Raw genomic sequence first — 12550 nt, forward strand, 5'->3', positions numbered from 1 at the left:
CATGCCCATGTCACCCTAAGCATGCATGGATAACTGTATGGTTACTTTGCAATTGTTCACATACTGCCACTGCTCAAAGAAACAGTATTTATACATAGCCAGAGTACAACCCTCCGGTGTCCCCTTCACTTTTAGCCACATAAACCTGCATACTTTATTTACATCTACACAAATATAAAGCTTTTATTTGCAAAGAGGTTAAAGGCTTAGGCAACACTTTTGTTTTTCCCTTTTTCCCCCTCTCCTAAGATGTAAGCCGTGTGTTAGCAGGAAGGCTAAAGAACCGCAACCTGATGAAGCAGCACACTGTTTGTTCCTTGTTTTGTCTCAAAAGCCCTAGTTATCAGAGTTTCATAAGCCTTATCCCTTGCTCAAGCCAGCCAAAGTGCTCCTCCCTGGTGCAGAGCACTTGCTCTGCCTGCAGAGAGGAGTCTTCTGCGGTGGCTGGTTCAGCTGGGGCCATGGCTGGTGCAGCCCTGCCTGCTGTGCTGCAGCCTTCCTGCAGCCTCATGCACTTAGACAAATGCCTGGTCTTTCAGCTGGTACCTGGGAAATTTGTATATCTGGGCAAGCATGGAGGTGTCCTGTGAGGTAAGAATGATGTCTTTGGTGAAGGATGGGCATTTTGTGGTACCAGGGTTGTTTATGTTGTGTGAGCTTAGTGACGATGCTGCTGTAGCTTCACTGACGTACAGTGCAGAGGAATCTGGCCTTTAGGAACATGGTGCTCATCTTCCTGAAAAGTCATTGCCCTTGCTGACAGAGGCAGTCATTTGAAGGGAGTGTGGAAGGAACATGATAGGATGGAGTCTCTCCTTGGAAAGAAGTAATGCTTAGTAATAAAATTTAGTAATTTAAGCAGCGGTCAGAGTCAAAGACCTGCAGAACTCTTTGGAGCTATGTAAGCGAGGGGGGTGAGGACTAGCTCTGGGCTTTTGCCACTGGGACAGCGAGGGGCCAAGAAGAAATGGGAGTGGGATGGGTGATGCAATGCTGCATCGCTGCTTCCCATCTGCCACACGTTGTGGACAATCACATGTGCAATTCAGAGCACCCTGAGGTGGTATAACTTGCACATGGTACAAACTGATATAGAATCAGAGAGGGGCATTAAAGACATTCCCATGCAATCCCCTGTTTCTGTGTGAAGTAAGCATGTGCAGGTCTCCCAGACACGTGTGCTCATCAGTCACAGTGCTGAAGGCAAGCACCAGTGTTAAGGTGCTGTGCATGAAGGGCAAAGTGTGTCCAGTGGGCTTCCTGCATTAAAAGCAAAACAAAAAGCACTGGCAAGATTCTTATGAGATTTAATCACATCTGATTGTGGTTATAGCTGGTGATATTGGCAGCAAATATTTCAGCTTTCACACTTTTATTTATTACTTTAGGCTGTCAGCTACTTTCCACATCAGTGACAGGGTATATGCTTTGCCCTCAGTGTCTCTAGCAATAGTACTTACAAAACTGATTTTGTTTCATCTTGGTTTTTTTTTTTTTTTTAATTGGTCAGAAGCCATTTTTTTGCTGTGCTAACCTTGTTTCTCTCTGCTTAAAGCTTTCTTTAATGAGCATGAGCTGGTGTACAAACTCAGATCAGTGAGGAGTACTGTTGATGATCCTGTTGTAAATACATTTTATGAGCTACTTTGTGCTCTGTTTTGTCAGGTTTTTTTCATTTGAAAAAACTCTTCCAGAGGACCCTGCTGTGATACTTCTCTAATGCGAAGGCACTTGTGCACTCTGAGCGTTGCTGCCTCGCCCACCCAAAATGCATTGGATGGCTCAGTAGAGGCTGTTATGGGTTTTGTAACACTCTGGAAAAAAAACCCAAAACCCACGAAAAGCCCCAACAGGGCTGGAGTCTGTGATTTTGTGGACTTCCTAGTCTCAGTCTTAATCAGTGATCACTGAAGGGAAGACGAGGATGAGCACTGTGTTTGCTTCTCAAAGGGACAGATGGAAAATAAAATGTATTGTGCTCATGTCTTCATGTATGAAGTTGGGAATGGAAGCAAGTATTGTATCTCAGTGAGTAGGCAGGTGAGGATAGAAGTAAGTATTGTAATCAGAAGAGGAGATGCTGAGGCATGGCTTTTCCCCTTACAAATCTGGATAAATAATATGTGGGGTTGCATATTATTGAAATGCCTTAGTGAGAACTTTATATCAAGATTTTATTAAAATGGCTATCGTATGACCAGATTTCATTCTTAGTGACTAGAGGGGAGATGTTGGGTGGAGGTGATGAAAAGCAATGCAGGTGAAGATGATTAACCAATATGCTTTTAGTGTGAGAAATGTGTAAGATCAGTAGAAAAAGGTGTCTGATTGTCCCCTCCCTCAGTTTTGTACAAACTAAAGTAATTGACATGTACTTTGGCTTAGTTTCCACAAGAAAAAGGTGAGTGTGACATAGTTAATACATAACACTTTTGATAAATATACCTATACCTTTGAACAAAAGGATGAAGGGAATGGTTAAACTGATGATTCCCAAGCTGTGGTCTGCAGCTAATATGCACAGCCACAGTTGGCATTAGTAGTTTTGAGCTTCCCATCTGTATACACTGATAGTCTGTGAAAAAAATTGACATTCAAAACAGTTTGAAACCTTTTGTGTTAAAAATCAGATGAATGAGTGAAGTTAATTTGTTCAAGTACTAACTGATATGATCAGTGGCTTACTGGCAGCTGCCATTGAGAATGTAGGAGGACTTCTACAGTACTGAGAACCTGGAAAAGTAACCTTTTGGCTCATCTTTCTCTACCAATAGAGGTGTCAGCTTATGCTGATAGGGAATACGAAATTTATTTATGAATCACTGTTTGGGTACCAAACAGATAGTAAGGTGATCATTAGCTTTTTGTTTGATAGGGTAATTTGCAAAAAAGCTTATAAATTAAGAAGAAAAAAGCTTCAATTGCAGTCCGAATGACTGCAGCCAGAGAGTAGGAAAAAAATTCCAGCTAGAGATTACTTTGGAAAACACTGTTCTATGGTTTTAAAAAACCATGTTTTTATGGTTTTATGGCTTCTATGGTTTTAAAAGCATGTATGCAGACATACATGCCTGGAGTAGTTTAGCTGTGCTTACCTTGCTGCGTAACAGGGAGCAGGAGTAGGTCTCCTGTGAGAAACCTTTCAGCACTGCATTTTTCTGCTTGTTGCAGAACTGTTTTTCTTCCTTGAGGAAAATTAGTAGGGAGAACAAAACTAGAAGCTCGCTTTGTAGGTTTTGAAGGCTTTTTGACTTGACTGGTAACTAGAGCCACATGCATAAAAAGAGAATAATTATTCTCTTGAGAACCTAAGCTAGCCTGCTGTTCATTTTACATCAACACCAGATTCTATACTTGTTTTACTCGAAATGAATGACTGAATTCCCATTGCTTTCAGTACTGTTGCTGGGACGTCTTAGGTCTGGTCTTTGGCTTGCATCTCTCTCGTGAGGTGTTACTTACATGCAATGTAGGTGCCTAAAAAGCATATGCAGTAGCATCATCCTAGGGAAATAGTCAGTAAACCAGAGCAAATCCCTGTTCCCTTTTAGAAGAGATACTGTATCATTTGTTTGAAAAGGGCAACAGCAGAACCAGCTTAGTTTTCAAAACTTGATTTTGTCTTTGTTAAGAGAACATGCTTCTGCTTTATTAGGTTTTTTTTTTCTTTTTCTTTTCCTTCCCTCTCGTAATTCTGACCATTACCAGGATTCCTGTACGCATACACTTGATGCTTCAAGGAGTTGGAAGCTCCATTACTGAAGGCAGCAGCAACCTACAAGGAAAGGCTGAAGTGATCAGGATAGCTTCATGCTATAGGTTGCTGAGGAGAGTTACAGGATGTCTTTAAGCATTGTTGCATAGGAAAAACGGAGTATGCTTTTACTGATTTCCATGATCCTAGGACCAGCAGTGATGGCTTTGTACTTCTGCAAGAGCAACAGAGGCAAATCATTAGTGAAAAAGAATAAAGAAAGGCAAATGAAGAATTAGATGTCTAAGGGTGCAGTATCCTAATGGCTAGAAACTATACACAAGACACATTCTTTCCCCAAGGCAGGTAGGTCATACACTTCCTGTAACAGCTCTGTGCTGCTATCATTATACAGAAAAAGGACAGAGTACTCCAACAGGTTTGCTACTTTGTTTGACTTTTGTTTTTAAAATTAATAAACAACACATCAGACAGCAGTGGTTAAGTAAGTAACCTGCATTACTTGTACAAAAGGTTATATAAATACAAGTTTGCCGTTTTGTTTTCTTTTTAGAGAAGGAAAGTGTCCTTTCATAAAATATCCAGCAATCCTTGTGTTACTGAGATGCTGCCAAGTCACTATTCAGAGGGCAGACATGAAATGAAATCCACACTGTGCAGAGACAACACAGTGGCGCCTCCAGATCTGAGCCTAGGTGTTAATCCTGTGCACGGTTACACAGCTGCTATTCAATATGTGATCATCTGAATACTAAACAAATGAAAATACTTCCCTGTACTGCTTTTTGTTAACTACTGTACCATAAATATCCACCACATTGTCATCATTGTCGTCATTATTATTATTATTGTAATTAAGGAATTGTCCTTCATTCCATGCATAACTATCATTTCACAAATTAAAAATATCACCCCTACCTCACGTCATAATTTATAAAGCACTCTGTGCACAGTGAAGCAGATCCCCAATTAAATGCAAGTGCTATTAGAATTAAGAGAAATACACTATTAATGTTGATTTTAGAGGAACAAAATTCTGGGGAGATTAAAAAAAACCCCAAAATAGTTTTATCTGGACAAAATAATATACAATTATTAATATTGCACTTTTTATACAAGAAATCCTAATAAATATACAGAAAAGATATACATTTACATACAAAGACATTCTTTATTTAAATAAAAGTTACACTGACGCTTAGCAATGCTCTTTCTTGAAGACCCATTTGTAAGAAGAGTGTTCACTGCCAGATGTGTCTTGAAGTAACTCAACTTGAGGCAATTTAATGTCATGATGGCACTGACCTCAAAAGCAGACTCCCAGTTTTGCTGAAAAATCCACGTCATGGAAGCTGTAACACAGCAGTACTTGAACAGCATTTTGTTAGCATACCACAAGGCATGAGCCCCACTGGGTGTGACAGGAGGGGCACAGCCAAGCCTTTAACTTAGAGATGGTCTTGAACCAAAGCCTCAGGTCCAGACAGCTCTCCTTTAAAGTTTAGTGATGCTTAACCTTGCTACTTTGTAGATTTCCTCTAATTTTAGGGCCCTTTTTGAGCAGATCAGAGAGTGCCCAGGAACTAAAAGCATGAAGCACTTTACTGGCTGAATAACCAATGCAGCTGGCTGGGGGAAAGACTCACAGACAGCATGCAAAGTCGTGCTGTGGGTGTGATGTTTGAGCCTCACTTTTTATATTATATCTTCAGGGCGTTATAAATGAGCTTGAAAATGTGCTGCTTTGTAGCACCTGTTTTGTTGCCGGAGGCAGCTGGAAAGAAGCAAGTTTGTTAAAAATTATTTGTGTTAGTCCTCTGGGGTTGATGCTGAATCCACACTGTTTCTGCTTGACTAGAAATAACCACAAAAAATGAGAATACAGCTCTTTTCCACTACTTGTCCAAAAGGCTTGGCTACCAGGAGGGAGAAGTTTTGTGTTAGCAGGACAGGAAAACCCTCTTCCTCAAGTTTCTTTTCAGAACTCCAGGCCTGAAAGCACCTGAAATCTGGCAACTCCTCCTCCTCTCTTTTAATAAGTGTTAGTAGGATGCAGTGGAAGTAGCTCCTGTTACCACAGACAGTTTCTATCTTTCCTTGACAGGATGTGATAGATAGGACAGAAAGGGATGTGCTTGCTACAGGACAGCATTTGCAGGTTTGTACTACAGTCTGTCAGCAGCAGACGGTGCTTTGTATCCTCCTCCTGGGTAATAATTAATGATGTTGCCTCACCTCTGTGCTGAGGGCAACCCTCCTATCCCCAATCCTCCCTCACAAGCACAACCTGGGAACATTTTCAGGTGTGTTTTAGACTCATTCATGTTACACACCATTGTCCAGCTTCTCCAGACACCAGATCCTCTAAGCCCATGAGGATCTCCCACTGGAATTATTTGAAGACCTGGTGTGAGAAGGAGAGAGGGGTTTAGAAAGAAAAAAAGGAATCCAATCTTGGATGTAACAAATAGGTTTATAAAGCAAAATTGTACGCTTATTTTCTCAGATGAATGTTTGGTTTAGCCTTTTTTTTTTTTTTTTTTTTTTTTTTAATCTAGTACCCCATGGCCTGTCAATCTGTTTGGTTATTTGTTTCATATTGTGGTGGCCCAAAGTGATGCTAGGTTTTTACCCTGATTTGCTTCCCCATCTGTCTGTTGGTGTATCCCCAGCACATACATGGATTATAGGGTAACCCCATTCCTCTCAGGCCCATTGCTGGTGCCATGGGGCTCACTGACTCTTTGTGGTGTACCCTCACGACCATGTTTTGCTGCACTCTGTCTCCCAGATTCACAGAAGGGAAAACTTGTTAAGTCCCTTAACAACAACAATTTGGTAAAAGGTTTTCTTTCCTTTTTTTTCTCTTTTTTTAGGGAAATAAATAAATAAAATGCAAAAAAAGAATTCCATTCCATTTATATTTTCCATAAAAGTCCTTGCCTCTGTGAAGCAAAGTCTGTGATCCCCGTGTTCCTCCGTTTTCACTGCTTTTCTCTTCAAGATTTTCCACAAGTCCCACAGCAGCGTGACTTGAACTGGGTGAGCTGGCAGAGTTTGAGCTGCTTCACTTTCTCACAGTACCTTGTTGTGTCTCTGCACTCCACTGCCGAAGGGGAAACAAAAAAGGAGAAATGGTGATGAAGCAACAAAAGAAGGGTTTCTTACCTAAGAACATTCCCTGGGGTGGCTGAGAGGGGGAACCAAGACAGCTTTGTGTTGGGAGGTCTCACTGTAAGCATGAGCTTGACTTGCTGCAAAGACTCAGTGGGGACTTGAAGCAGCCAAAGGCTCAAAGGTGAACATGGTGGGCAACCTTTGCTTTCAGAGCCTGAGGAAAGGTCTCCTGAAGCTGTTCTAACACTCTGTCTGTCTATCTATCAGCATTTTAGGGAGGCTGTAGAAGTTTCATAACCATTGTTAAACCAAAGGTGAAGTAGTAAATACAACTGGAAACTTCTTTTAATTGAGCATCTCAAAGGCACTTTGGCCAACCTTTTGCATTTGAAAAGACAGTGTGTGGAGTGTCACCCCAGCTGACTGGGTGTTGTGTTGTGTTTTTCATGCATGTGTTGCAGAACACAGCTGGGGTGAAGATCTTAAGACAATTTTTGAACTTCCCTAGGACTTAAGTCCTGGTATCATTTGGAATGGTTTTGAGGACTGCACCCTCATGCTTTTAGCTTCACATGGGACATGTTCAGTATGCCTGCAAGACCTTGGGTATGTTGTTGCCTGAGGGCGTCCCACTTCCTGCTGCAAAGGCTGGAAAGGGGGATCATCACAGGGCAGTTGTACAGCCCTCTCCAGTACCGTCTGTGCCAAGTAACTCCACTGTTGTCTAGGTGTGGGACATTTCTATATAGAAGAGGCTAGAGTAACAAGAGGTCTTGCTTGGTTCCTGTAAGCTCCCTCAGCCCTTCCACTTCCATTAGGGCATCCCACCTCAGCTCACAGGTTTGGATATATGGAGTCTGCTTTGCCTTTACTGAGAGGGAGTATCAAAGCTGGTGCAGCCATAGGAAGGCACAGGTGTGTTCTGCTGCTGCTTCTGTGATGATTGCACAGCAGCCTCCTTGCATGCTAGAGGATGGGATCTGCCCATAAAAATCAGCACGTGAAGTGAGCCAGAGTAAATGAAAAGACAGTGATTTTAACTTGTGCTGCCTGGTGTTTCCCAAGCAGCCTGTAGTGGTTCATTGCTTCCAAACAGGCACATCATCTGTTCTTTTTCAATTTTTAAAATATTTGTAACTTTTGTAGTCCTTTGGCAAGCCCAGTTAGTTGCTTGTCACCTGAAAGCAAGCAGCCTCCACTCCAGGAATTCCCATTATCAACCTACCTACTGGATTTAGACATTGTATTTTAACTATAGCCAGCAGTCTGTTTGTGATTCATGATTTCTTTCTGTCTGTACTATTAAGGGGAGGTTAAGACTGCATGAGCCATTTCACATGGTGTTAGCAAGGAGATGCAATCCCAGCGCTAACACCACTGCCAACAAAACACAATGGGCACCACTCCCTGCTAGGACACTGCATTTTGCATGTGCTTGGGCTGGAGGTTCCCCAGGACACGTAGCTGCAAGGTCCAGTGCTGCATTTCTGAGAGACAGCTCTGCCTTCTTTCCTCCCTCCCACCACACTGCCTCCCCTCCTCTCAGCAACTTACCGTTTTCACAGGGTGTGATGTTGCAGCGCTGCCAGTTTGCCGGCCGCGGCCTCCAGGAGCAGTGATGCTCCAGCACTGGCTTGTTGGTGTGGACGTGGACGCAGTCCACGCGCCGGGACTGGAAGCCGTAGTTTCCACATGTAGCTGTGCAGACGGTCCACAGACTGACCCTCCAGTGCACGCCACAGACATCAGTCCAGCAGTTCTGGGTGCTCAGTGGCCTGTGAACAGAAGGGAGGTGGGGGTGACCCATCACCACACTGCCCAGGGAACAAGCAAATGCCACTCTAGGTGTCATGCAAGCTCTGGGGGCAGCAAGCTTTGCATATCCCAAACACAATTCACTCAGGGGCACCGTATGGGTTAGGTCTTCAAAGGGCACAAGTTGGGGTAACTGTAGTGTACTGAAAGGCAATTTATAAGTGCACTTAAGGACCAGACCTTCAGTGGTTGCACACTGGTATAGCACTACTGGTGTTAAATGACCATTTGAACTACTTGAGGATTTGGCTGAAATGTCCCCTCCATGAAATGCCAAACCAGAAGTCCACTGAAAAGATACAGTGGCAACCATAAGACCCAGCAGGGCTTTGTAACTTTTGTATGGTTTTACAGCCAGTTGGGAACAAAACCGATTCTCTGAAGCCCTCCGTTTCCCTTCAATACAGCCTAACAGAAGATGCACACTTGTTTCCACCTGTTTGTCGCACAGATAATGAAGACACATGAGTGACAGCTAAAAAGCCAATTATATTAATTTTTAGTCATGATCAGGCATGATTTACATAGCTAAGCCTCATGTAAAGTAGATCTGTCTTTACTGTGTTGACAGTGGAGTTTATCTGCAGGAAAACAAAAGCTGTGGAGTGCCCCCCCCCACCCCCCAAGTTGGAGCTTGTGTTTAAATAAGAAAGAAGGAGACTGGCAGCTTCAGAAGAGATAGCACAGCCTTTCAGTCAGGATTTGGCATGCCTAGAAGTCTTCCCAGTTGTTGGCCAACTGGTGGTTTTTTGGGCGCTCATAGGAACAAACAGCAAAATTTGGGTTTAAGCCTGGTGAGGTTTGTATCACATAACTGTATGGGCTGCTGCATGACCTCTGTTACACAGAAGAAACCCAGAAGTTTTCAGTTAAGTCAACTAGTCCATTCAACATCTCCGTAAAGGGTTTCAGACATAAGATTCCTGTCCTACCTCGGTAAGGCACTGCATTGATCAGATGACACAGAAGTCCCATCTTTGGTCTGGCAAAATATTTGCCTGTGCTGTACAGCCAGTCGTGGTCCAATGCAAGGCCCGTTACACTGTGAACACAGAAAAATCACTTAAGGGAGGTAAAAGGCAGGACATGTTCCCCTTTTATAAGACTGCTGGGGAAATAAAATGTGTATGGCTTTGCAGTGACTTTTGAGATTTCAAGCACTTCCTGCAGCTCTGCAGGCTTTGAAGGTTGCATGCGCAGCCATCTTATGCCCTACCTCACTCTCCTCCAGCAGCATTAAAACTGCATTTCTGTATCTGCTCTGCAGATTTATGATCCCTCCTCTTCAATAGTACATCTTAAAGTACATCTGTTAGGCCAAATAAAATGCTCTCATGTCATTAACCAAGATCCTGTGATCCATACAGGAAATCTCAATACATTTCTTTTATTGTGTTTTGCAGCTTGTACTACCACAATTTCTGGGCAAATAGTTAATAACCAAGAATGCATTGAAGTTAAAATGTATTTCACTCCTTTTAATAATTCCAAAATATTGCAGGACAATAAACAAAAGCGGCAAGTGTGAAGAACACAGCAGATCTGCAAGCTTGCTCCATTACTGAGGTTATCCTAACCTGTTCAAGCTTATCACTCACATGTCTATGGTTCAACTCTTCTAGTCCTCTCCTTTGATTAAATCATAATTAGCTATAGGTGTGAAGCATGTCTCTGTGTTCTTTTAGAATTATATCAGCTGTTAGGAAACACTTTGTTTTTCTAAATATCTGGAAATTATATTCAAGAGCATACTGAGGGTTGAAGAAAGGGACCTTAGTGTGAGGGAGGAATTTTTGCCGGGGTGGGCTGCTGACCAATCGCTCTGTCCGCTCCACCCCTCCGTCAGTAGGAGGCCTATCCCTCCTTGACAACTGGGAGAGAGAATCAGTGGCTGCCAGGTTCCCAGTTGCTCCCAGTCAACGCCCTCATTGAGCAAGGTGGATGGAAATGTTCAACGGAGTACGTGGAACACTTCTGTGATACTTGCGGGGGTTAGTGGTCCTCATCACCAACAAGCTTGAGTTACTAGTTTTAAAAATGTATGGGATTACACAGAGGAAATCAAAATGGCATTAACATTAAATGAAGAAAAGGAATTTGTTGTAGAGGTGAGGGTAGAGCAGTTAGTCTGTTTACCTTCCCAGTGAATTGGGGAAGTTGGTCACTACACCTGGGCAATGGACCCGTGACAACACCAAGGAGGTCACATCGATCCACTGAGACAGTGGTACATTCCTAACTAATCAGGTAACAGTCTTCTGGCTTGGAGGCTAAGCTGTATAGAATCATGTGGGACTTGATTTTTTTTTTTTTAAGCTAGGTAGAAGAAATATTATATTATAATGCACAGAGGTTAGGTCTGACAAATTAATTCAGGTCTCTTTGCTTGTCTCAGACAAGTATGATGTCATGGGGAACAATATAGCCCATAATGATACACAAAATAAGGATGAGGTAACTGGCTTTTTGGAAGGATAATCCAGTCATTACCTGGAATGCCACAGGGAGTGAAAATTTGCTTCTTTCATTTAAGAGGATAATTCCAAGCTTTACTTAAAAATGTAATACAATAACTCAATCATCTTACATGAGACAAATTTCCAAAATACACAGGCAAGAGTTAAATGATGTTTTCAAATAGAGAACAAGTTCTAGTAGCTAAACACACTTTTTAGTACTAACACTGTAAAAAACCCTGATGCAGTGCAATATATTGTGCATACTGTGCAAATACAGAATGCAAGTGGTTATTAATAAAAAATTATTGTATTACCCTAACCTCTAATACAATGAGACAGCATTGGCCATTGTCTTCAAACTTAGCATGTGCTAATTAGAAAAGGAAGCAAAATATTTCATGATAGCTAACTATACGTCCACACTGATAGTTACTACTCTGAGTAATTATTTTCTTAGCCTTTTCTTGCATGGTAAGAAGCCTCACCTCTGTATCTTTACCGGACTCAGCATTTCAATTAGATATACGACTACTTTGGTTTTGTCAAATGCTTTTTCTTTTTCCCTTCAAAAATATTTATTTCACCAAAAGTAAGTTAAAGTAGTATTGGTGTCTGGTTGAATGTCTAGCAAAATTTCCTTCTGTGGTTTTAACTCTGTCTCTCATTCACCCTGGAAGGCAATACACCCATGTAAATCATCACTCTGGAGATCTTCGGGCTAAAATATCTGAGTTTTTATCCCTAAGTCTGGACTGTAGTGGACTTGCCAACCTTCACATATGACTCAGTCAAGCTGAAGTGGAGAGGAAAGGGAGGAAAGCGTATAGTCCCAGGTTATAGTTGACTACATATTGACACGTGTCTTTTCAGGAAATCTCATCTCTTACAGAGACACGAAGACAAAACTCTTCTGTGGATTCCCAGCATAAAGTGATTTAACTCTAAAAACTTGGAACATTTGCTATTTATGGAGTGAAGCTTTTTAACATCTGATCAGTGTATGAAGCTGAGAAAATTGTATGAAGGTGAAAATTTTAAGATTTGCAAAACAGCATGAAGTAGTTTGAAAATGCTTTTAGCCCTCCATTCTGCTTTTTGTCGTGAAACAAATCAAGAAAACTCCCACTTTTTGCTGTTCTCAGACAACACCAGCAACTTTGTAAAACTAGGTCATTGTACAGTCCCCCTGCCCCAAGCCTATTACAACCATCAGCTGTGATCCTGCCAGCTAAAACTGAAACACACTCACTGGGTGGTAAGGGGAATAAAGACATGGAGAAAACTATTTCCCAGATGTGTCACCAGTCACTACAAAGAGGAGCTGCAGACCTTTCCACTGGGGATGATACAGCAGCCTGCAGTAAAAAGTCCGGTTCACAAGCAGCATTTTTAAGAATTGTGGGAAGCTACAGAAATCCAAGCATGCAGTGCATCAAATATAGAG

At 42.1% G+C, this 12550-nt stretch overlaps 1 protein-coding gene across 1 annotated transcript in view; it reads right to left on the reverse strand.

Annotated features, from left to right (window-relative positions):
* Nucleotides 1-4768: 4768 nt before the first annotated feature.
* The window catches only part of ADAMTSL1 (ADAMTS like 1), a 192338-nt gene continuing 184556 nt past the window's right edge, over nucleotides 4769-12550 (reverse strand). The window contains exons 27-29 of the mRNA XM_027792781.2: nucleotides 9580-9689; nucleotides 8387-8607; nucleotides 4769-6821 (exon numbers count right to left, since the gene is read on the reverse strand). Coding sequence (XP_027648582.2) covers nucleotides 6715-6821; nucleotides 8387-8607; nucleotides 9580-9689 — 438 coding nt within the window. The 3' untranslated portion in view covers nucleotides 4769-6714. The remainder of the gene's footprint in view (nucleotides 6822-8386; nucleotides 8608-9579; nucleotides 9690-12550) is intronic.

This window comes from Falco peregrinus, chromosome Z (genome assembly GCF_023634155.1).
Source record: "Falco peregrinus isolate bFalPer1 chromosome Z, bFalPer1.pri, whole genome shotgun sequence".
Classification (NCBI taxonomy): Eukaryota; Metazoa; Chordata; class Aves; order Falconiformes; family Falconidae; genus Falco; species Falco peregrinus.